This window comes from Hypomesus transpacificus, chromosome 2 (assembly GCF_021917145.1).
Source record: "Hypomesus transpacificus isolate Combined female chromosome 2, fHypTra1, whole genome shotgun sequence".
Taxonomy (NCBI): domain Eukaryota; kingdom Metazoa; phylum Chordata; class Actinopteri; order Osmeriformes; family Osmeridae; genus Hypomesus; species Hypomesus transpacificus.
The window spans coordinates 9,681,428-9,706,659 of record NC_061061.1 but is presented as its reverse complement, the minus strand read 5'-3'; the positions used below and the strand labels follow the sequence as shown (position 1 = coordinate 9,706,659).

The 25,232-nt window shown below is 42.3% G+C and overlaps 2 protein-coding genes across 5 annotated transcripts; both read right to left on the bottom strand.

The window, feature by feature from the left end:
• Positions 1-2,866: 2,866 nt before the first annotated feature.
• On the bottom strand, positions 2,867-11,153 carry LOC124479339 (membrane-spanning 4-domains subfamily A member 4A-like). 3 transcript variants are annotated; one of them, XM_047038075.1, is made up of 8 exons: positions 11,038-11,153; positions 6,609-6,791; positions 6,256-6,366; positions 5,617-5,673; positions 5,358-5,489; positions 4,822-4,935; positions 4,602-4,688; positions 2,867-4,410 (listed from the first exon to the last, which is right to left on the bottom strand). In XM_047038075.1, exons 1-8 carry the CDS (start codon positions 11,110-11,112, stop codon positions 4,321-4,323), a joined length of 849 nt encoding a protein of 282 aa, XP_046894031.1. In that variant the 5' UTR covers positions 11,113-11,153; the 3' UTR covers positions 2,867-4,320. The 3 variants fall into 3 exon arrangements, with proteins under 3 accessions (XP_046894031.1, XP_046894023.1, XP_046894038.1); XM_047038067.1 differs by having other exon boundaries at positions 6,546-6,791; positions 11,038-11,152; XM_047038082.1 differs by having other exon boundaries at positions 6,546-6,787; positions 11,038-11,137.
• Positions 11,154-14,528: 3,375 nt separating this feature from the next.
• On the bottom strand, positions 14,529-23,560 carry LOC124480489 (ankyrin repeat domain-containing protein 34A). Of its 2 annotated transcripts, none has more exons than XM_047039853.1 (2): positions 23,386-23,493; positions 14,529-16,228 (listed from the first exon to the last, which is right to left on the bottom strand). In XM_047039853.1, the coding sequence occupies exon 2, from the start codon at positions 16,128-16,130 to the stop codon at positions 14,529-14,531; it is 1,602 nt and encodes a 533-aa protein (XP_046895809.1). In that variant the 5' UTR covers positions 16,131-16,228; positions 23,386-23,493. The 2 variants fall into 2 exon arrangements, 1 of the variants encoding a protein (XP_046895809.1); XR_006957551.1 differs by lacking the exon at positions 14,529-16,228 and adding an exon at positions 21,525-21,948 and having other exon boundaries at positions 23,386-23,560.
• Between the last annotated feature and the right edge of the window lie 1,672 nt (positions 23,561-25,232).

Sequence of the window (25,232 nt, the reverse complement as noted above, 5' to 3'; positions counted from 1 at the left end):
GAGCCGTGGGTGGTTGTTAATAGCCAAAGTGGGGGCCCTTATGCAGCTAGAACACTATTGGGGTGGGTTGTAAATGGGCCACTTAGAAGTGTAACTGGCTGTGCAAAAAGTGCTACGGTGAATAGGATTTCAGTGGCAAGGCTAGAGGAGCTTCTGATCTCACAGTACCATCAGAATTTTTCTGAAGTTGCCTCTGAGGAAACAAATGAGGTTTCCATTGAGGACAAACGATTTCTGAAAACGGCCAGTGAGGCAGTTCTGAATGACGGACATTACAATCTGAAATTGCCCTTCAGAAAGGCTGATGTCTGTATTCCAAACAACCGCCAAATTGCAGAACAGCGCCTCCAAAGCCTTAGAAGGAAAATGGAAAAGGATGAGCAATATAAACAGGAACATGTTGCATTTTTTCAAAGACATCTTCGAGAGTAATTATGCAGAGGAGGTCCCACAGGAAGAACTTGCACAGTCACCAGGAAAAGTATGGTACTTGCCACACCACGGCGTGTACCACCCTAAAAAGAAAAGGCTCAGAGTAGTCTTTGATTGTGCTGCCTCTTACCAGGGTGTATCCCTTAACAACGAACTGCGGCAGGGACCTGACCTGTCAAATTCCCTCATTGGAGTCATCATGAGATTTCGCAAAGAGCCTGTTGCAATCATGTCTGACATCAAGTCAATGTTTCATCAGGTTAGAGTAGCCAGATCTGATGTCAATTACTTGTGATTCCTGTGGTGGCCACAATGTGAGACCAGTCAAGCACCCAAGGAACACTGTATGCTTGTACACGTATTCGGTGCAGTGTCCTCCCCTAGCATTGCAAGCTTTGCATTAAGAAAAACTGCTGCTTAAAATGAGAGTTGTTTTCCCCTCAAGTAGCTGAAACAGTTTGGCACAACTTTTATGTGGATGACTGTGCAAAGTCTGTGGACAAGGAATCGGATGCCATCCAGCAGGTGAAAGATGTCACTGCACTATGCAACAAAGTTGGGTTTCAACTCACTCAGTGGGTCAGCAATAGCAGGGCAGTTTTAACATCAATCCCCAAAGAACACAGAGCAAAGGAAATCAAAACACTGGATCTCGACAAAGACAATTTGCCTATTGAAAAAGCACTAGGACTGCAGTGGTGCGTGGAGTCTGACAATTTCCAATTCAACATCAACCTGAGCCAAAAGCCACACCCCGGCAGAGTCATACTCTCTGTTGTTAGTTCCATATTTGATCCACTAGGCTTTCTTGCTCCTCTCACCCTCCCAGCTAAGCAGTTGCTTCAAGGACTCTGCCAGCGAGGCTTCGGATGGGACGAGCCTCTGCCCCAGCCAGTGTCTGAAAAGTGGATGGAATGGACCAACAGCCTGGACAGGATCAAAGGCTTCAGTGTGCCACGCTGTTTGAAACCAAAGGGCTATGGAATGACGAGCTGTGCTGTGCTTCACCACTTCGCCGATGCCAGTGAGAGTGACTATGGCTCAGTCTGTCCAACATCTATGCCAGACATCGCTGGAAACAGGTCCAGTACATGGCCAATCTTTTCTGGCAAAGGTGGACCAAAGAATATCTTCTGCTGCTGCAGGAGAGGCAGAAATGGACTTCACTAAAGAGGAACCTGAGTGTCGGAGACATTGTCCTGGTCGTTGACCCCACTGCTCCTCGAGGGTCCTGGCCATTGGGAAGAGTGCTGGAGACGACACCTGATGCAAGGGGTCTGGTGCGGTCAGTGAAGCTCAAGACAAAGACTTCAGTCCTTGAGAGGCCCATAACCAAGCTGTGCCAAATCCTTGAGTCTGAAGAGTGACCAGGGTTCCTGTTCAGAGGAGAAAGGAATGTAACGTACACATGATTTTATACCTTCTCTAAATCATTATGCATTACATACTTCTGAAAGCATTAAGTGCTTATTTACTTTATTGCCCCTCTTTTGGCTCCTTTCATGTTAATTTTTGTAATTGATTCTATAGAGAACAATTGGGGGCCGGTGTGTAGGATCCGTTTTTATGATTGATTGGTTTTTCCCCTTTTTTGTGGGATTGTGAGTGTGCGCCCTCTACAGGTGGTGACAGTGCCACCCTTGAAAAGGCTGCCAGACGCGCATGACGGGCAGAAAGCGGGCGCAAATACCGTCATTGACCTCAGTGCTGAGGCCGTGAACCACGCTGTCTCCGTTTGGGCCTGTTCCACTTTTTGCAGCCTTTGTATTGTCTATGAACTTTAAATTATGTAACATAATTTTTCGATAATAAAACCGGCAACATTGGATTATTGGATATAACTGCGAGTCTTGACACTGCTTCTCCTGATTTCTCCAAGGTGGTAAAATCAACTAGAAATGGGATCTAGGGGTTTAGTCGAAAACTCAAAACTGTTGTTTTTGCCACTACAATAGATGCTGCATCTGATTGATGCCTACTCAGTAATTTGCCCTGATGTGTTGAGATCTGTGGTTGGAGTTGGGTTAATACACCTTGACAAGTTCTGTTGCTACTTTATGTTTACATTTATGGCTACATTGAAAATCTAAAGATATTGATCATTTACTAATTGTTGACAAAGTGCTAAAATATTTTTTTTCGACATTCAAATAGGTATCCAATGATTGATAAATAAATAAATATGTATTGCTGAATGATTATACCCTAATGGAAGTATCTGTTTAGTAGGATCATGATTTTGCATACCATTGAATTACTGCCTGACACATCATTTAGTACTATATTTGTGTTTAACAGTTAAATTATTAATATGAGTTGCTGTGAATAACGGTGTCAACAATTGTCTTCTTATGAATTACTTGTTTGTCACTGATGCAAAGTAGGCCCTTCTTTACCAAACACCAAGTAACTAAATGGGCCAGAATGGTCAAAGTGAGGTGAAATGAAATATACATTTAATGAAATTGCAAATGAATGAAATCAATTACAAGGCAAACATGTTACAGAATAAAGGATAACTCTTACTCTACCATAATTATTATAAACCAGAGATAGAAAGCAAGATGTGAGGAAGGAGAATGAGTGGGACAAGCCTGAGCTGAAGAGAAGGTCTGAGGAGATCAAGAATCCACAGAACAATGCTTCACAATTACTTTTATACCCAAGAACAACCAATCACACCACATCTTGACCCTTACTTATCCACATATGACAAGCAATGCTACAGTAAGTTATACAATGAGTTGTGAGAGCCATTAAGTAGAGACTCCGTCCAGCAACTCCAGATTCTAGCATATGAGAGGTGGGGGCAGGATGACACTCAGCCTTACACCATAACAGAGAATTTGAAATACAAGAACAGAAAAAAAAAAACATGACACAGTTAAACATTGTCAGTATAATTTTGTTCTAACCAGTGGAAAGATTTTAAAAAGTGATTATTGGGGGTAAAAAAGTGACCCTAACAAATAGGGCTGTACAATTTGGGAAAATAAGGTAATTGCGATTATTTTGACTAATATTGCAATTGCGATTTAATATGTGATTATTATATGATTATTATTAATAAATATATATATATACTACTGATCTCCAGTCAGCAACATAACACACAAAGTTCAGAGTAATTAAGTAAAACATACTTCTTTGTATATATTTTGGTAAATCAAAGCTAAATGTAGGCTAATATAACATGTGCTTTGGGGGAAAAAACTTGCGCAGTGGGGACCGCTGGAAATATTTAGAACTCACACATCTAAAGGTTAAATAAAAAATAATAAAAAATAAAAACTGTCTGAACATTTCTGATCCAGTCAGTAGCCTAACAGAAACAGTATGGCACTGACAGCCATAGTGATCCTAGTCTACTGTATGTGTATCACCGAGGGGCATAATATCTTTCGCGATGAATGCTGTGACTGCTTGAGTAATTTCGTACATTAATAAGGAGTTAGGCTTTGAAACATTTTAAACAGTGATCCTGTCGGGTGTTATTTGGCTAATTTGACACACTGGTGTTCAGCATTTTAGCTATGCATCGTACATGGCTTTGTGGTGTTTTTTTAGGGCCGAATTAGGTTGGTGGTGTTGCCACGTGAGGTAACAACATTAGCCAGGCAGGCAAAATTGGCAAAAGTGTCTGTAGTGTCAGGTTCTGTCGAGCCTGAGGTCATCGTACAGGTCAAGGTAAATTGTACGTGCAAAGTTGATCCTTCGTCTGCAAACTGCGTTACTCTTGCGTGTCACGTGACCAAAGTAAAATCGCAGCCTTAACGATGACAAAATCTTGTTTTGTCACATTGCGATATTAAATGCAATTAATCGTTCAGCCCTAATAACAAACTAAAGAGAACCTAGAAGCCAAGCAAGCAGCCACAGTTAACAACCTCAGGTAATCATAGCCAAACTATACTGGGGGGGTCTGTTGTCGTCGTAGGCAGGCAATCCCTCTTCTGCTCCTTTTGGGGTCCTCAAAGTCTGTAGCAACAAAAGAGGATGAGAAGACATAATTTATCAAGGATAACCTATTGATTCTTATTGAGTTGAAATTCTGAGAGGAAGCATGTTTGGGTTTTGGTTAGTGTTGTCTGCATTCCCTTTGTAAATTAGGTTTTGATGCAGAGACCCCTGGTGTATTAATGGGGGGAAAGCAGTGTTAGACTTCCTACCTCATAGCTGTTTGGTGGGATGTCGAATGTTGTCTGTGAAGGTACAGGGCCACCTTGAGGTAAGTGACTGCCAACGATGAACACCTGCTACAAGACAAAAAAAGACATGTAATTATTAAGGTGCATCTTGTTTCACCGTCCTCTGCAGTGGCCTATACCAGCTGTCAGCACTGGACGGCATTTTGTCGAAACCCACGTTGTTTTTAATGCTTCCACTTACTTCAGGGGGGGAATGACAGACAGCTTTGCAGGCAAATGCTGAGACACTGATGGTGACCATTATCTCCAGCAAGGAGAAAAGCGCCATGACACCAGAAATTCCCTGATGTTTGGCCTGTGAAGACACAAAATTAAAAAATTGCTGTATACATGACAAACATTTTGTGAAGATTTTCACTACAGATACTGTTTCTGTAGTAGCTATCTACTATTGTCTATTAAAAACCTACAGCAATTAGGCAGACTTTTATGATGGCATGAATGGAATGACAGTTGTGCCCCATATTCATTTATATAGAAAATAAAATTGCTAATCATAATACTGTTTCTGCTAAAATAGTCATATCCCACACCTTCAACCCTGGGTACAGCAAGACCCTGGGTCAGCTACACTTGTTTGACTGAAGTGACTGAGAGGTCTTACTACTGAACACTAGACCTGTATTGAGTTTTGAGTATTTTTATCAGTATGCATACTGTAACTTAAATTCCATAAACATCTCAAATAAAAAAAGGAATAAATATATATGGTTATACCCAGTATCGACGACATAGCCAATTGTAATCGTAACAATAGCTAAATACACTAGCAGCATCTAAAGAGTAGAGAACGGTGCCTGTAACAGCAGTCACTGTGGCAACAATGTTCATTCCCAATGAAGCCTTCACCTGAGGGAGAGAGAAAAAGCAGGGATAAAGGATTTCTAACTTTAAATATATATAATATATACATATTAAGAATATAAGATACTCCTAAACACATGACTGGACATTGAGGAAGTTCAACAGTACTGACCAGGCACTTGTTCAACGATTTTTCAGCTGCAATGGTGAGAGAGCCTGCAATTATGTACTGAGAGAGAAAAATAGATGTTTGCTTAGTAGTAGGTTTCCTGTACACACAAAGTTGATATACATTTAAATCAATTCGCTTTTTTATGCAACACTTTGAACTATATACTGAAGTACACTCTATGGTATACTATAAAAATAGACATTTAAGTCTAAAGCTGGAAAAGCTGAGTTGGAGCATACTTATACCAAACTAAACTGCTTTAGCAGAGAAGAAGCTTAAAAAATGAGAAAACAGTAATAAGGAAACAGTTCAATGAAACTACATAACTGTACTTCTGTAATTGGAGCTACTCAGCTAGTAAAGTGCACTAATATCGAATGAAGGCATTCATTAATGATTACATGTAGAGTTGCCTCGACTGTGACAATAACCACATTAAAGCCCAGAAGGGTAGTGAGCTCAACTCATTTTGGTCAAACTTATCCACATACTTTGAGTAAGAGAACAGGTCTTATCGATTAGTTCAATTCCTTGTTTCAACAGTGACACAACAGAACTTTAAAAGTGAACTGAAATCCACACCAGTACTGTAGAATGACGACCAACAACATAAGGAACAAAGGGAATAAGTGCACTTACAATGATGCTGCCCCAGACGAATATACCACTTAGTACTCCAAGACTCAATTCGCCAAAAGTCATCACGATTCCAAACAAAAATGCCATGGCTCCAAACATAATTTGTACTGTCTGATGGAAAAACAGACAGAGCAAAAACAGTCAGACAGTGACTTTTTAACAGAACATGGTCATAAGAGAAATCTGTAAACAATGATGTAGCCATACACCCCACTGTGCAAGGAAACATGCTTCATTATTGGTCCGTTTTTATATTTATCTTACATACACTTTGTACAATAAAGTCCTACCCCCAGAGCCTTAGGATGTCCCTCACGGAAACTCTCCATCACAGACGACACCACAGGTCCTACCCGACACATACAGGTGGGGGGAGGGGCCCCCATCCCCAAGCCGTTCCCAGCAGGGTGAACATGGGTGATGACCACCACCCCATGAGTGGTTGTTGATACAGAGCTGGACATCTTCACAGTGGCGTGCAGGATGTTGTAAGGACGTGCTGGTGTGGTCTGCGTTGGGTTGTTGGACTGGTCTTTCTAGTGTGGAAAAGTTGATAGAAGTTGATCATTTATCAGTGATAGTCACATGACTGCTCATATATTCTGTGAACTTGGTCTTCCGTGGAACATTTACATTTAGTCATTTAGCAGACGCTCTTATCCAGAGAGACTTACAGTAAGTACAGGGACATTCCCCCCGAGGCAAGTAGGGTGAAGTGCCTTGCCCAAGGACACAATTATATTGGCGGGGCGGGGAATCGATCCGGCAACCTTCTGATTACTAGCCCGACTCCCTCACCACTCAGCCATCCGACTCAATTTACAAATTGAATGAAAGTGTTAACATCTGGTGATATTATACAGATGAATAGTTCTGTCTGTACTTTATAGTTGTAAGTAAGTGAAAGAGACGTGTAATTTACTAGTTTGGAATACATTTATTTACCAGTAGCCTATTCTAAACTTTGGACTGACTATTAACTGAAGTTAGGGAGGAAGACAGCGCACCAGGACTCCTCCTTCACAATCAACTCATACTCATCAGCCCAGCTAAAGCATGGAGGAATGCAATTTCATAACATGGGCACCGAAAGAAAAAAGGCGGCGCTTGCAGGCGCTTCGCAGCTAATCTCAGCCAGTGTGTCCCACTCTCCTCCTCTCCAACTACCTGCTCACTCCCACCACAAACTCCTCCTTCATGCCCCTCTGCCTCACTAAACCCTTCATCCGCACTTCAAAGTCTGTATTTGAAGTCTCTTTCCCAAAATTATTTTCCCAGAATTACAGACACTACGAGCAGTTCCACAATGAGCTTTCCTTAGGATGTGGCATTTCTGTGTCTGTAGCTTGAAATGCTATGAAGAGGAGAGAGGCGGGGCTAACTGCCATGCTTTAGTCATTTGCAAGCCATGATGTCTCTCAAGGAAAAACCAATATCGCGGACGCATGGTCAAACCAAATTTTGTTATTGGTGGGCCAAATTCTCTGTGCGGGCAAAGCAGACAAAGGGGAGGTAACTTTTCCCCTTATGATGACATAAGGGGAAGATTTTCAGATCGGAGCATTTGAGCTTTCATTTTCTCAAAGGCAGAGAAGAGTACCCAGGCTACTGTTTACACCTATCGAAATGTCTAGCCACTGGGGGACCAAAGGCAGGCTAGGGGAACTCATACTAATGCTAAATAACCTCATAAAGTGAAATTGTCATGCCATGGGATCTTTAAGCGCCTGGATCCCTGCTCCCTTCCGTACGGCAACCCCTCACTGCCGACCTGCTAGCTGCCTGTATCCACACACTTTGCTCTGGATACTACTCCCTTTCCACCGATGCCACCCTAGAAGCCATGCTCCTCCTGGCCTTCTTAGGCTTCCTAAGGTGCTCAGAATTCACTTCCACCTCCTCCACCTTTGACCCCTCTGCTCACCCACGAATCTCCGACATCATGCTACACTCCCCAGACACGTTCATCTTCACCCTGAAACACAGCAAAATTGGGCGGAGCTGGTTCATGCAGGAGACACGCAGTTGGGACACACCTTCTTAGCAGGGCAGGCTATTCAAACAGGATATCACTGCACTCTGCATTGCTTAGAACGACACAGGATGCTCTCTGTTTCAATCTGCTGCCTCCGCCTCCCCGGCTTCCACCTTTTGTTCTGTGTTCTTTTCGTAGGGCGAATGCCTTCCCTGCTGTCGAGACAGTGTCTCCGTTGGGTGCAGCGGGCGAGCCTCTCCCATTCCCATCTTCCTCTTCTGCCTCAACTTTCCCCTCAGCCCCATTTCCTTTCATCCTGCACATGTTGCCCTAACTCTTTTTCTGCAAACTGAAAGCTAGTCTCAGGATGTTCCTTAACAATTTGACATAAAACCCTTGAAATTTAAATCAATCTTGAAACCCACATACATTATATTATATTCTGCTACCAGCTTCCTCTACTCAATGGGGGTTGACTTGCGACCAGCCCCGCCTTAATAAAAAAACATCACTTATTCTATCGCTGGTGTGTAACCGAAATTGTGTATTATTGTTGTTGTCTATTGTTGTTTATCGTTCAGGCTACTTTCCATTTCCTTGATACAATAATAAACTAGGGCAACCCTTAACCTTCAAACAATACATTTGTATTCTACCCTTGCAGCGTGTTACCATTAGCCTGACGTTGTCACACTCATAATTCTAGTCAGAATATGAGTCTGAAAACTCTCCGTTGGGCTGTGACTACGGGGCGTGTTTCAACCGAACTCGTAAAACAAATGCCTCTTTGCTCAATTGAATAGACTTACAACCAATCAGAGCAACGTAATATGTTGTTTGTTGAAAACGAATTCAACCCAAGCGCTCTTTCGTGAAGTTGTTGATTACGTTACTGTTGATCATCTGTCCATCATCATATAAAGCCCGCCCTGGCAATTTCATTGGTCCGTCCCGATTCTGTTTTTCTGTAGTTGTCCCCAATACGAGTTAGCCTGACGTTGTCATACTCATAATTCTAGTCAGAATATGAGTCTGAGAACTCTCCGTTGGGCTTTGACTACAGGGCGTGTTTCAAACGAGCCTGGAAAACAAATGCCTCTTTGCTCAATTGGATAGATCTACAACCAATCAGAGCAACAGAGTATGTGACGTATGTTAAGCACCGCATAGTTGTTGTCAACAGAACTAAACTACAAGCAGACTTGAAGTATGCTTGAAGAATGAATACAAACGATTTTTGCCGGTGTTGTAAAATTAATTTAAGGGTAGGGAGAGTACTTGTTCACACGGTCAACCTTTTTGAGCGAAACAATAAAGGGCAATGCTTATACGAACACGTTCTCCGTTTAGGATTACAACTCCATTGGGGCCAGCTGATAAATTAAACTTTTACCGAATCCCGTAGGAAGGACGGCTAAAACATATTTTCCATCGACAAATGCCTTGATTGCGTCTCTCTGTTCCTCTTTCAAAATTAATGCGCTGTTGATGTCTTCTAAAACAGACTCGATGGCAGAATCATAACATCCCAGATCTCCAGCGGTAGCCATGTTTGTTCAAAACGAATTCAACTTAAGCGCTCTTTTGTGACGTGGGTGATTACGTTACTGTTGATCATCTGTCCATCATCGTATAAAGCCCGCCCTGGCAATTTAATTGGTTCGCCCAGATTCTGGTTTTCTGTAGTTGGTCCCCAATACGAGACCCTCCAGACCCAAATTCCCGACCAAATTCTTTTGGGGGCGGGGAGAAGTTGGGCTGGCAGCCAGGCTAAATATGAGTAGCCTGACGTTGTCTAAGTCTAATCAGAATATGAGTCTGAAAACTCTCCGTTGGACTGTGACTACGGGCTTGTTTCAACCGAACTCGTAAAACAAATGCCTCTTCGCTCAATTGGATAGACCTACAACCAATCAGAGCAACGTAATATGTTGTTTGTTGAAAACGAATTCAACCTAAGCGCTCTTTCGTGAAGTTGTTGATTATATTACTGTTGATCATCTGTCCATCATCATATAAAGCCCGCCCTGGCAATTCGATGGTCCGCCCAGATTCTGGTTTTCTGTAGTTGTTCCCCAATACGAGACCCTCCAGACCCAACTTGCCGACCACATTTTTTCGTGGGCGGGGAGAAGTTGGGCTAGCAGCCAAGTTACAATAGGAGACCCTCCAGACCCAACTTCCCAACCAAATTTTTTTGTGGGCGGGGAGAAGTTGGGCTGGCAGCCAGGCTATGTTACCATGCAAAGCTAGAACAACTTGAATTCAATAAACACAAGGCTTGACTTTTCTTGACGATGTTTACTGAAACGATTTTCGTTGTGAAACTGAACTAATGCATACAAACCTGCTGGGCTGCCAACGCTCACGCATTGGCAGTGAGACACACGCATTTCGACCAGTTCACATGCTCTCACGACACACCTTGTATTTCTCACGCTGAGAAGACAACGCCATCCAAATAGGCTAGTCCTGCTAACAGTACTGGACAAGGCGCAGGCACACTGAGTGAAGCAACTAGACGTTGCTTTGTACGCAGCAACATGTTGGTTGGCCCCACCAAATCTCACTCTAAGGTTTTTGGAAAAGTTTGCAGCCCTGACAAACACATTGTCCGACCAGGGTTCTTAAGCCTCACGCATTGACCGTCGGGGGGGGGGGGGGGGGGGGGGGGGGGGTCCACTCCAAGCTTTTGGTAACACTTGACGACCCTGTAGTCCTAATTTACAGAGAAAATGTAAGAAAACAAACGTTTTGGGCAAAATATAAATGGATACACAAATTATACATCATGTGTATGTACTTACGGATAAACAGCATCCAACGAAAAAGCTAAGAAAATACTGCGACGCTGTGAGTTCAGCTGCGTGTTCGGAGGCCATGAGACGGGGGGAGGCTCCAGGCTGCAGCCAGACCCATCTCCGATTTCCTGTTCGTTAAGTGCATACAAGATCCACTAGGTGGCAGCGTAACACAATAACCACAGTTTCAATCTGAAAACTAATATGGAACTCTGAAGGAAGGCAGCATAGCCTAATTTAGTTGAGCTTTCCAGGAGTTTTTAACGATTTATTTTCACACCAATAATATACAATGGAGGACAGTATCACTAGAATGTCAGTCTAGTCAGAATGCATGCAGTAGCTTGGGTTTTGTCTATTGCCTTAAAATAAGGTAGACCTATTTTAATAATCAACCTTTCTCTAAAGAACATTTATTTCACCTGAAATTTTTTGCCTATTTAAACTCGAAAAAACTCGATGATGAAAGAAAGGCATTTGTCAAACCATGTTCCTTCTTAAATAAAACTGGGATAAGATGGAGGACCACACTGATGGAATTCTGGATGGGATATCTATCCAAGCGGGTTAGTCGATACAGGCACAAGTCTGCTTGGTCTTCTTAAAAATATTTTGGTTTGCACACCGCCTGAATGAGTGTAGAAAAACATGTTGACTTTACATTGCCTTTGCATACAGATCAGTATGTGACAGTGGGAAAAAGAAAGATTAAAAGACGCTCTTGCAAACTCTGTAACTACAAATGTGAAGATAATAACCAGCGGGATTGTCCTATTCCCCTGTCTGTCTCCTTTGGCAGGTTATTGCATTCTGCCATGTCCTTTTGCAAAGTCACACTATAAATTGCTGCCCAATTGATTTCCATCATAGCACTTACTCATCAGGGCTGCAAGGAGTGTTCTCGCATTCCCAAAGGCAAGGCATGGGCCAGGGTGCAAATGAGTGTTGCACAATACCGCAGTGCACTGGAGTGATCCTACTGTGGTCTCATGCCTGATACAATCACTTGCGTTTGAGACGACAACGGAATCTTTGGCCTAATGAGAAGCTGAGCCAGCTGAGAGACATTGTATAAAGTCAGGGAGCTAGTCTGACTTTGTTCACATCCAGGATCATTGTGTAGGCCTAGTGTAATGTATAACTGGTTAGAAGGCATTTGATTTATTAGGTAAAGCATCATCATAGTCAGCCAAGAGTGAGACCTGTCTCTGTCATAAAAGATTGTGCACTACATCTGTTATGCACTGCAGTGCAACAGAACTCATATGAACATTTGATTAGAAGTTCATTTCCAAAGCTGACATGTTATTGCTGTTAGTGTGTTTCTTATTTCTCAATTGAATGTGTTGAGGTCAGTGCAATTTATGCAAATTTGCTGAAGCAAATACTTTGTCGTCATGTCATGGAATTGATTAGCATCAGATATTCAAGCAGACATACAATCAATATTGGTCCAACATTTTTTTTACATTGAAGAGTGTAGCTGCAGACAGCACCAAGACCCAATTTTGAAGCAGGTTGGACATGTTATGTAAGCATTCTTTTCAGTAGCCAATATTTGGAGGATCTACAGTGTGCATGATATACAGTAGTGAGACAAACAGCAGCCACAGAACAACACAATATGCAGAAAATACACATAAGTATAGATCCACATTTGTCATTACTGGCAACAATAAATACATTTGCAGGTCATTGATATTTTGGGAAATTGACTTTTGGGTTGAGAAACACGTGAACATAAAATCAATATTTATTCCACAATTGAATACAATCAAGTTCAAACAAGAAAAATATATTACATGACTTTGCTATTTTCTAACAGGCATACAAAAATATTTCATTTTAATTGTATTATCGTGAATTTCAAGTAACCTACATGAAGTTAAATCAACAAGAGGTGAATACCAAACCTTGGAGCACTTAGACATATATTTTTTTAAATTAAAGACACAGTACAAATGGAAGCAAAACAAATGTTTTTGTAAGTTTCAAACACATTTTCTGAATATTTTATGCTCAAAATTCATCCTTCATTTTTCTCAACAGGTCTGTAACTTTAAATGGTGGCTCTCTGAGACTTACAGCAGCAGCTCATAATATCCCCTTTGGCAAATACTATATTATACTTTAGACAGTTTTTACTGCAAATTTGTAAGAACAACTTCACACATTTACCAAGGTCAAGTAATGTTTTTCACGTTGCTGTCCAGCCTATTAAGTACTGCACATAGACATCATCAAACATAGATGTTTTTACTTTACATTATTTACAGAGCATGTGCTAGTAGCTCTTTTCTTGTAGAAAGTCATAGCACCAATGTGCAATTATTTGGGGTTATCTCCAACTCTTTGGAATTTGTTTGAAAAGAATTGCACTTCAATCAACTTAAAAAATGTATTTTGATAACATAATTTCTAACACTCATGAAAGTTCCAGATTGTGTGTCACATGGTAGTTTTACAGGCTATGCTAGGCTTGTGACAAAACACCAGTGTGTCTTTGCAATAAAGAACTGGATGTATGGAAAAAGTAAAAACACCTTCCTTAAACAATATAATAGATAAAGAAGACAAAGAAATCCCAAAAGACAAAGAAAAAAATCATACAGTAAAGCCTTAATGAAAGCACCTATGTCCTTAATAAAAGCATCTAAAGTATCTATGTCCATGCATGTGACATAGATATTGTACATACAGTACAATGCGTACAGAAGAATGTACAGATATCAAATACATAAATAAATGAATTAATAAGATACATAAATCAATAACTAAGGAGTTGCATCAATCTAGTAGATTGATTACAATTCAAAGGAAAATTAAAAAATACTCATCTGTAGAGTCATCGTACAGTACACAAAGCAGCAACCTGTCCTGATGCAATACAACTGTCAACAAGACACATTTGGGGTTTTTGTCTCCTCACCAAAAAAACATTTAGTGTGAAATCACAAATACTAAACGTGAAACTTCACAATCTGCAAACACTTAATACTTTTTTGCTAACATGGTGCTGCTTTTGTATTCTACTGATTATTATAAAATCATTTTAGAGGCCAAGTTCATGTTTTGCATCACTAACGGTTCACAAGACATTGGTGCAAATTTTGCAAGTGTGAACATCTAAAAAGCAAGATTTATATATTTTTTTAAATGTTGATTGCAAGTGGAATATTACTGTAATGCACACATTTGAAACCTTAATACATGACCAATATTAGTCGGCTCTGTGACACTATAGAAAGTGAAAATAGGTCACCTAAAAATAAAAAAGCAGCTGCATTAGACAACATGGAGTAAAGATGGCTCCAAGCCTCTTTCGAGAAAAAGCCCAATTCTGGTCATATTTAAATAAAAACAAGTTACTAACTAAGGTAGCATAACCATAAAGACATGGACCCATTAAGGAGAAGTCACAGTAGCCTCCTTTTTTCCACAAAAAGCCCTCGCAACTAACAATCCCGTCCTCACATGTCTATATGTCACTTATAGTCTTAGTCCCCATTCGACTCAACAACTTTCTCGGTCAGTATCTCCTGGAAGGTCGAGAGCTGTTTCATCTGCTCCGTCTGCATGGAGTGTCTTCTCATCAGCTTCTTTTTCATCTTGAAATCCGGCCCCCGTTTAGGTGAAGCAGGGGCCACAGGGACTAGAATCTTGGGACCAGAGTTGACCGGGGATGTGGGCTTCCCGTTAGCCCTTATGTCCGGGATAGGCCTCTGGGGGTTGATGTTAAGTGGAGGCAGAAAGCCAGGCCTGGTGTGTGAGATGTGGTCCAGGAGCAAAGTCCCAGAGCCCCTACGCTCCAGGAGACCATGGGGCCGCCTGCGGATGGTGATAGGGGACACCGAGTTGGGGATGCTCTCCAGTGACTCCCGAGAAGAGCTGGTGAGCAGTGACAGGGGCGAAGCGTTGTACTTCCGTCTTTCCACGGACACTCGGCCTGAGTCTGGAGACCCAGGAATGGACTCGGGACATAGGTGTGTGTCTGACTCATAGTGTTCCATCCGGGTGAGTTTGGGGTGAGCCAGGGCGCGGGCTGCCACCGCCCCCGGTCCTCCTGCAGTTTCCTGGGATTCTGGTGCAGTGTTCCTTCTGTACAGGATTTGATGCTGCTGGACCTTGTCTGCCCAAGATGATTCACAGAAAGCAGCACAGTCTTCGGAGCAAGACCGGTCGATGAGCTTGGGCGAGCAGGGGTCATGGGTCTCGATACTGTGCCGGCGAGACAAGAGAGGTCTGCAAGGGCCCGAGATAGACAAATCGTTCATCTCTGTGACAACCCTGCTGACCCCACCAGCTTCCTCCCCTGGGCCACTGTTTGCAGTGTCTTGTTGGACACCGCTGAGCACCGAGGGTGCCACCAGACCCCAGGGCTCTGAGTTCAACCTCTTCAGAAGCTTGCGCGGGGGTGGCCTCTTGTCCCCCGGAGGTCGAGCTGAGGGTAAGGGTAAAGCCGAGGTCAGCGCAAAGCTAAAGATGCCCACCTCCTCCTCCGCTTTCTCCACCGCAGGAGAGTTGGAGGTGCGGATCTCCACCTCGGAAGGGGACATGCAAACCGGAGAGGAATTGTCCACCAGAGCCGGAGAGGGTGGAGAGTTTAGGTACTGCTTCGTTTTTTTGGTGCCTGAGGGCGACGTATCCGTGGTGATGATAATCACTTCCTTGCCCTTGGCCTTGCAAGCATCCAGAAGAACCTGCAAGGTATCCCGATCGCCCCGGTTGATGGCATGGACCAGGGCCGAGGACCCAGAGTAATCCTTGAGGCTTGGGTCAGCTCCGTTCTCCAAGAGCAGTGACACAACCTCCTTTCCTGCCTGCTCGGCGCAAGCATGAATCAAAGCGGTCCGTCCAGATTTATCAGGGATGTTGGGATCGGCACCTTTCTCCAGGAGGTAGCGCACCATCCTCTGCCGGGTCTGGGAGTCATCGTAACTAGCTATGCAGGCCGCCGAGATGGGGGTCTCACCGCGGTCGTTGCCCTCATTGATGTAGGCGCCTCCCTCCAGCAGCAGGCGGGTCAGTCGCAGTTTGCCCTGAAAGACTGCTTTGAGGAGAGCATTTCCCTCTGTGTGGAGGGCAACTCCATCTCCCATGGTTGTCCCTGGAGCTTCTACCTCCTCCACTCAGTCCTGCTGCAGCCTGTTAGTTAGCTTAGCATTGACTAGGCATGCTGCACAAGGGGCTGGACAATCTGAGGACAAACAATGTTGTAGTAAAGTAAATGACCTATGCCACACAGACAACTCTTTGACATTGACTTAAAGAAACATGTCATTCCTACCTGTTAGAGCTAGAATCAAGTTACTAAAAATGTGACATTGAATGATCGTTACGATGATTGAGAGACAGGTTACGTGTTTAAAAAAGAGAGAGCGTACAAAAGGAAACTATTCAAGAGTTATGATCCTCTCTACAATAAAATGCTGTAAAAGTGCTAATAGTCTATTTATCATTGGAGCTATGATGTGTGCACATTTTGGGGAGGGCTGGGCCAGCCTTATTAGAATATTGTCATGACAAAAAAAGAAGATCACATCATCAAGAGCTTGACTCTTTATATCACCTGCAACCCAGCATATTTTGCGACACCACTCAACACATCCTTATGAGGAAGTATGTCTTCTTAGCATTCACACCACATTGAATTGCTGAACAATTTATGCAAACTCATAAAGAAGGTATAATATGCTGTGTACTGTGTGTACCAAGCAAGACTAAGGGGGCCAAATGCTACGCCTATCACCAAATACTTAGGGGTTTAGGAAATATTCCTGCTCATTTACACAAATCTGAATGAACTAGAGTTGCTGTACCATGTTTTAAAATGGGACATTATGGGTGGAATACAGGGGCAACAAGATTGAAGTACAAAAATATGAAGGAAAACCATATTTTTTTACCTATATAAAAATCATATTTTTCCAAATCGATGAACGTATAGGAGTTCTGTAAGCTACCTGCACTGTTATTATGTAAAATATTGAAATCAAGGCACCTTGTCTATAATTACATTGGATCAATCACAGTGAGCTTTAACCTCTTCAAAGGTTGTCTATGAATACATTCTGGTCTGTGCTAATGAACCACTGATAGAGGAAAAGAGACAAAATAATTCTCAGAGAAGAAACAAACAGCTGTCTGTAAATAGTGGGATGCTGTGTCACCTGGGGATTATGGTTGAATGCCAGGGTGATTTACCCTGCTCTGTTCATGTTAACCATCAACACGGGCTCACAACCAGGGTTAACTAGAAGAACGGGGACAGACTGTGTCTATGAAAACAGAAAACATGGATTGTAATCATTGCAGAGGCAACAGAGGGAGGACATTACAGCCAGTGCAGGTGCAGTTGATGAGTACATTAATTATGAAACAAACCACAATCGTTGCTGCCACATCAATCTCACTTCAGCGAAGGGTTTGCTGAAAGCGTATTCCAGGGTACTCCTCCTGCCTAGGCTGGTTGATAAGGTCATTAGGACCCCATTACCTCAATAGCCCCCTGTTGATCTGTGAGAACAAGCCAAGCAGCCTCACTGAAATTGTCATTCTTGCCACACTTTCCCACACTGACGGACAGCACAATAAGTATTCAACCATTGAAAGAGTAATGTGTTTAAAGGCATGTGTGCATGTTTGTATGTGTATGTGTGCTTATGAGTATGTGTGCGTGCAGGCCTGGCTCTGGGATTTGGCGTGCCTGTGGTGTGGATGGATGGCCCCCAGGGACGGATTTGTGTGTGTGTGTTCATGTGCATGTTTGTGGGTTTATAAAGCGGACTGTTTGGTATTTCGCCAAAACAATTTCAAAATTCAATTTGCCTCCCTGTTACTAGGAGGTCATAAGGGAAAGCTTCGTGGATATAGGCTAACTGCAACCTGTCACACACAAGTCAATTAACAGCCAAAAAGGCAGTGGTGTGGACTGGAGCTGTGAGATACAAATGGAGTTAGAAAGTCGACTTGACAGATACTTTTTGCAATGTTTTTTACTCCAAAGAGTTCGAATGTAACAGCTGTAAACGGAATGGCATGATGCAGACAAGTTCAAGCTTGAAAATCACTACTAAACCATGTTATCATATGCTAGTATCTATGATAGATGTATATTTCAATCAACGGAGCGATACCATGTTTAACAAAAGAATGCAGGAAACTAGGGAGCCTGTAATTTGTAACACAAATAATATATTTTTTATTATCTGCCTTTCTGCCTGTCTTTGGTTGTATAGACAGGCAGAGAGACAGATAATATAAAATATATTATTTGTGTCACAAATTACAGCCTCCCTAGCACTCAACAAAATATGCACAGAATAGTTTGAGTGACAGCCTTTACAATGCCTGGGTGGACCTCAGTCTCTTTGTTCATTGAGACAGAGCTCAATTAAATTACTTTTCATCCATCCAGACAATTTTTATTATCACCCTATTTGCCTAAATAATTCTGTTGGGTATCAATGTCACTTTAATGACAGTTGTTACTTTGTCGTTATTGAATGCCTCCAGGGGCCTTGGTGGGTGGAGTGGGTGTTGGGGACTGTCACGGCCGCAGTGGTTGTCAGGCTACGAGTTGAGACGTGGTTTTGGAGAAAGGCTCTCTATTCCGAGTGCGTGGTTACAAGGGCTGCCGCCCACAGAATTCTGTGTGTGTATTTGTGTGTGTGTCAGTGGGCCTAAATAAAGTACATGCATTTGTGTGTGTATGTATTTGAAAAGGAGACGAAGATAGAGTGTTTCTAACATCAGTCTGCCCACATTAAAGCCTAAAGACCAAGACTAACTATGAGTCCAACAAAATCGATGTGAAAGTGGATATTTATAAAACAATTGGCTGATTGAACAAGTAGACTGACCACCAACACCTTTGCAAGGTGGAGGCAAAATGTTATCACTATTCCACAGAACCTCATGCAGAATGTATTTGCAAAAAAGTGTGTTGAGCTCAACTTAAAGCCAACAGGGACACTGGACCATGTGGCTCTCAACTTGTATCTGGTCCTTCCTCGCAAGCAGGAAACAAAGAGCAGTTCACACACAAGCTTTTCTCTATCATACAGCATGACAGCAGTGATACCTTTGGCAGCTCAGAGCAAAGACATCCTTTAGTAACGATAGGTCACAGTAGGAAAATATTCAGTGAAAAGATATCGGAGTGGGCATAGCTATCCAACAGCGCTTTCATTCCCAGCCGGCGACAAGGTGCAATTGGGCCTGCAATTGAACATGAAGATCTTCTTCACTCCGTCAACTCAGAGCAAAGAGGTACAATGGAAAACATGGCTGTTACATCAGAATTGGTAGATAAGCTTAAGCCAACCTACTGTATCACAAAGAAGTGTTTCAGAGTGAAGGTACCAAAGTCATCACAGATGTTCAAACCTCCTTGCAGAGAGAGACCAAACACTAAGAGAGGTAAGAGATGTGGCACACGGTAAAGATGGCCCACCTGAGGTTCGGTGCTGATGTTTTTTTATGGGGCAGGTTGGGTTTCTGAACACAGATAACGAGGAGACGGAGATCTTTGGACCCCAGCTTAGAGGTATGACTCATCGCCAAAGATGCGCCCGGATAACAGGCACAGCGTGAGTGCCAGTGTCGCGGCGGTCAGATAACGACGCACAATAGGCCTTGCAGAGTAGAAAATCTGACACATTTTCTCCCCTTGAACTGAAATCTTTTTGTAGCTATTGTTGTTTTACACCAAACTGGCTCATGGCTGGTGTGCATCAGTAACACCCACCTCTGTGTACTGTACAGTAAATCCCTTAATATACAGGATGTTATAAAAAGTTGGATTGTCATGAAAGATGATACACAAAATAATCAAATGGAGAAGGAGCAACCATGGCAAATAGGTCGAAAGGTGCAGAAAGGTTTGATGTTTTCTATTTCTGTCTGTTTCAAATACAAATTTGAACCTTTCTCCATGCTTCTCCCCCAACATATCTATGGTGTTTTGAAGGTCCCCACAGCTACCGTGACGAACTGTGACAGGGATTCCATCAGACATCTGAAGGGTGCGGCTGTGTTTGTCTCACCGAGCTGGCGAGCAGACTAGAAAACATATGCACAACCTCACACAGAGCTGCCATGATCATTTGCTCTCACCTCCACCACCATTCTTGCTGCCCCCCCCCATCCATGCCCACAGCATCCCAGTTTGACCCCCTGGCTACAGGTTTTATCGACAACCATGGGGGGTTGGACATCAATTCAGCTGCCAGTGCAAACGAGACTCACTCCCACTCCGAGGGAAGGTGGAAAAAATAAGCTATTTTGGGTTCAGTAGTTACAGCTATTCTGGAGTGAGATGGATCGTTCTGGTAGCTAGTTGTCACTGCCCTATGGCTGATGGGAGGCGGAGGGTAACAACACTAATACAATAGAGATTAGTATTTGGCTGTTAGTATAAAACAAGATTTAAAATACTTTGTGTCAATTTCTATTAGGACAAATCAACATTTTCAATAGCTTCTAAAAACTACAAATCAAATTATACAAATATAGCAAGGTATCTTTACGGATTACCTGCAAGCTAACTGTCTACATTGTTTACCTAGTGCATATATCTCTTGTGCCATGTGGCCCTTCTTTCAACAGGTGAAGAAATGCTCGTCTGTATGACTGAATGCTGATCAAATTTTCAGTCTCTTTTTCAATTGAAAGCAAAGTGTGCATGATTTATAGAGGGAAAATATGTGTGTGTATATGTGTGCTTGTGAAAGCGTGCAGATGAGCCTGTATGTGCGGCTGGAAGACATTATTAAAATGAACACTTTCCCCCAACCCCCACCCTATCTGTCATCTGCCTTCAACCTCTCTCTCTTCCCTGACATACACACACATAGGCATACACATTAATTCTCACTTTTTCTCGCTTGCTCATTAGCTCAATCAAAGGCATGCATATGCATTGGCACTAAATAGTTTCCAAGCCCCTTGACAGGAGACTGTCAGACACAAACCTCTACAACATCTGTTCACCTAGCTTTCCACTACACTACAACAGGAACCCATATCACTGCACCAACCGTCACCCGCTAAACCACCAACTTACCAAATCAGCCTGAGGTGGCCGTCGCTATGTCACATGCCCACCTGCTGATCACTTCCTGTTAGGAAGATGGATGAGATTACCAACAGCTCTAAAAGTGCCTCTCATTGGCCCTCCAGACCAATTAGTCATGTCTGGGAGGGTTTCGGGGTGGATTTGACCCCTGACCTATTCACTGCGTCCTTGCATTTCATCTCTCATTCACAAGAGTTATGATGCCAAGACTGCTCTGTTGTATATCTGTAACGACATGGAAACTATGAATAATGCATAAGAAACATGTTTTCAGCTATGTTTTTATCCAGAGTTGGTTGGACATTCACCCTTTTGATTCTACACATGAAGCTTGGTGGGATACACATTAGTATTCTCTACATTTCCTCCCAGTTTTATATGAAGACAGACCAAGGAGATTGAGTCAAGAAGTCAAGAGTACAGGCCAAGTAGAGCTACATTAACAGGTTGGGATTCAAGCGCATGCAGCACTGATACAGTGATACAGTAACACTCCCACAGAACCATTTGGCACGTACTGTATGTCTCATGTTATACAATCTGCTGTTTAGCCTCCATCTTCTCCATGGTGAATGTTCTATGCTGCATCATAATATGTCCCTTTGTGACCTCTGACTGCAGTTGAGTACATGCTGTCCTCTTCTCTGCGCTGGTTCACATTGTGGATCAATCACTTCCTGGGCCAAAGTGAAAAGCTCTGTATTCAGGCGAGCATAGATTTCATGCCCAATCAAGCCACATCAAGCATTGCATCTGACCAAGATGCAGGCCACAGCTTTTAATGCTTCATTGCAGTATGTTGCAGGGAATCCAAAGCAAAAATGATGAGAGGTGGTGTCCTGCATAGAAAGTCATCATAAAAAGTTACATTCTAAAGGTGTTTAGCGGGAGTATACTGCAGTGTAATGCTGAAAGTAATAGTACTAATGGTGAGCTGGAGCAACATTTTCCAATGCACCTCATTCAACAGCCCTCTTCCTTCACTTCCACAAATGTTATATGTAGTTATTTTATTTACTTAACATATATTTTTCCCAGTCTTAAATTATATTAACCTATTGGTCAAATTACAGCTACAGAATCATTCGGCACCTCCGTATAGACCTAGGAAATCTCATGGTAGGACACCAATCACCAGGTATCCTACTATTTTGTTCCATAAAGCCCAACAGTCTCACTTCATCATTTACATCATATCAAATAGGAGAACCGTCTGCGAATGAACCATATGGGCTACCGCGTGAAGATTCCGTTCTGAACTGTTGTAGCTCTCCGTGGTGCTGAATTGGTAGGCTACTCTCAAGCGGCAAGAAAACGAAAATGTATAGACACAAATACTGACCGCGGACCCACCATATTATCGGTAATAAATAAATACTAACTAAAAGCACTTACTCTGACCAATTTAATTTATTTGTTTACGTCAGCTGGTTTCACTGACGTTTTAGTTCTAAAATTAAACCGCCAGCGAAGTTGTGTGCTACCATTCCAGGTGACTGACTAAACAGTAGGCAAACTGCGGCAGCAAAGACGATTTCAACAGTGCATGTTACTGAACAACGGGGCAGTTTGCAGTTAAACATGTCCTTAAGATGACAGTCGTTTCAAAATGCGTATATACTGTATATTCACCATGTCAGCACAACGGCGTTATTAGTCTGTAGGCTACAAATGATGGCTCACCAGTCGCAACATTCTAAAGGTTAGGCTTTGCCTCAAAACACAACCGCATTGAGTGAGGAGGTCGACAATCAGTTTTTACTATAGACCTGTGCGGTTTCATGATTTTTCAGGCTTACAGTGTTACTATAAATGTAACTGGACTGGAAAAACTGCACTATAGAATATGTAAAGATTAATTTCAGACCAGATTATAGAATCACTTTCAATGTAAAGCACACTGGTACAGTAAAACGATCCGACTCCATTTGAGGAGATTCGTTTTGGAAGTCTAAAGCATGCAGTTCTGTCGACAGAACATTTTAAAATGAAATAACTTCAAGTTACTTGTTTGAGTCGCTTGATATGTTGCTATAAAAAATATATATAAACATTCATTCTAGTGAAATTTGAAATTATCATTCTAAGCCGCAGTGTAACTTGATGTGCTAGTCACATTTATATTGTAGTTCAGCACAATTATTATCTTCTGTAATAGAAAGGCATTGGCTTAACTAGAACAACAGTAGGCTTGGTTACAGTTTTTTATGTAAGCTAGGCTGCTATGCAAATAATTGCTGACAACATGCTCTGGTAAATTAAAAACAGGTTCTTACCATAGGGAGTGCAAAACGTTTAATTTGGATTCATTTGGCATTTGGCTTTTCTATAAACCAATATGTGAAATGCTCCGCAAATCAAATATTCTGCGTTGAGCCAGCTTGCCTCCCCTTCCCCCTCTTCTCGAGCCACCACGAGTTTAGAAGATGCGGAGCTTCGCTGCGGGGGCGGGAGTGGGCCGCGTGGTTGGAAAGAAGAAGAGATGCTCTCGCGCTCCCACTCATCGAATTCACATGGAAAGAACGCGGCGAAGATGCTGAGAGCAGACGACACGCTCAGATGATCCCAGAGTTTGACAGGCAGATGGGGAGAGAGAGGGAGAGAGGGGGTGGAGGGAAAGCTATAACCTGACTGTTCAGCAGCAAGGTAGCAGAATGTTAAGCAAGATGCCGTTGAGTTCGACAATCAGGTTCATAAACTTATGTAAATTCATGTAAAACATGAAGTGTTCAATTAGGCTATTTGATCACCAAAACCCCCACCAAAAGATGTGTGTGAAAGACTAAAGAAAAGCTGTTACACCAAGACTGATTGTTTTCTGAGTCTTCTAGACAGTCGGTGGTCAGCTCGATCCGTTTAGCAGGGTGGCCTACTTCTGTTTAAACTTGGCTGTTTGGATGTCAAGTGAACATCTGAAAACGTTTTAGAGTTGCATTTTAGGTGATGAAAGGCAGGCCATTTAAATCCTGCCCATAGGTTGCATCTACAACAAGATTTCACACCTAAACCACAGGCACATTATGTAGGCTTACATTTGTTTTCCCACCTTCAAAAAATATATTTTTGACTTCCTGAATGTATATTTAAGGTCTTATGAATAAGTTGACAAACACACACACACACAACTGCTGATGCACTTTATTACTGTATGATTGATGTTGGATATTCTCATTGCAAAACCAGTTTCAGCATTTTAAGAAGTGTTCATATAATTTAGCTTGAATATATGCACCAAAGAAACAAAACAAAATAAAAAATTATCTTAAGTTCATTAACTCATCTGAAACAGAAGAAATATACATGCTCCCAATTCATTTGAAACAACTGCGGAAGGAGAAAGTACTTGTACCCAGACTAAATAAAATACTAATTCAGTGACTGTTGCTATTATGGAACACAGTTTCTATGGCAACTGATTTACTGGATTCCTACAGAAGCGTTCCCACGGTGACATGTGTGCGCACTCCCGCTTTCTCTCTTGCACACACACACTCACACACACACACACACACACACACACACACACACACACACACACACACACACACACACACACACACAAGGCTGACAATATCTGTCTGACTGACAAGTTAAGTCTTACCGATCATTAAGGTGCAAAATCATCCCCAAGTAAGCTACATCAGGATGCTGAGCTAAGGATGACTAGGATTTAAACTATAACCTGAATCTTCTTTGTACAAGCCAGACATAGCATCCCACCCAACAGACGTATGTATTAATGCACAGCAATTTTGTTGCAGTATATCTCTCTGTATTTGTTTACACCATCTTTTAAATACATACAGTTAGGGCCATAAACATTTGGACAGTAATTTTGTCTCTGTCAGCCCCCACAATGGATTTGAAATGAAAGTGAAGACTTTCACCTTTAATTCAAGGCGTTGAACAAAAATATTGTACGAAAAGTTCAGGTATGCAACCACATACACCTTATTTCAGGGGTTCAAAAGTAATTGGACAAATTAACAATCATAAATCAAACAAACATACTTTGTCAAGAATCCTTTGCAGGTAATGATTTCTTGAACCCTGGAAACCATGGACCAAACATTGGGTTTCCTCCTATGTAATGCTTTGCCAGGCCTTTACTGCAGCTGTCTTC

Bases quoted from the DNA above. Each gene is read 5' to 3' on its own strand.
- LOC124480489 (XM_047039853.1), bottom strand. From the start codon at position 16,130: ATGGGAGATGGAGTTGCCCTCCACACAGAGGGAAATGCTCTCCTCAAA.
- LOC124479339 (XM_047038067.1), bottom strand. From the start codon at position 11,112: ATGGCCTCCGAACACGCAGCTGAACTCACAGCGTCGCAGTATTTTCTT. The intron at 6,792-11,037 runs GTAAGTACATAC...TTTCCACACTAG, and splicing joins TCGTTGGATGCTGTTTATCC to AAAGACCAGTCCAACAACCC. The intron at 4,689-4,821 runs GTAAGTGGAAGC...TTTGTCTTGTAG, and splicing joins TCTGTCATTCCCCCCCTGAA to CAGGTGTTCATCGTTGGCAG.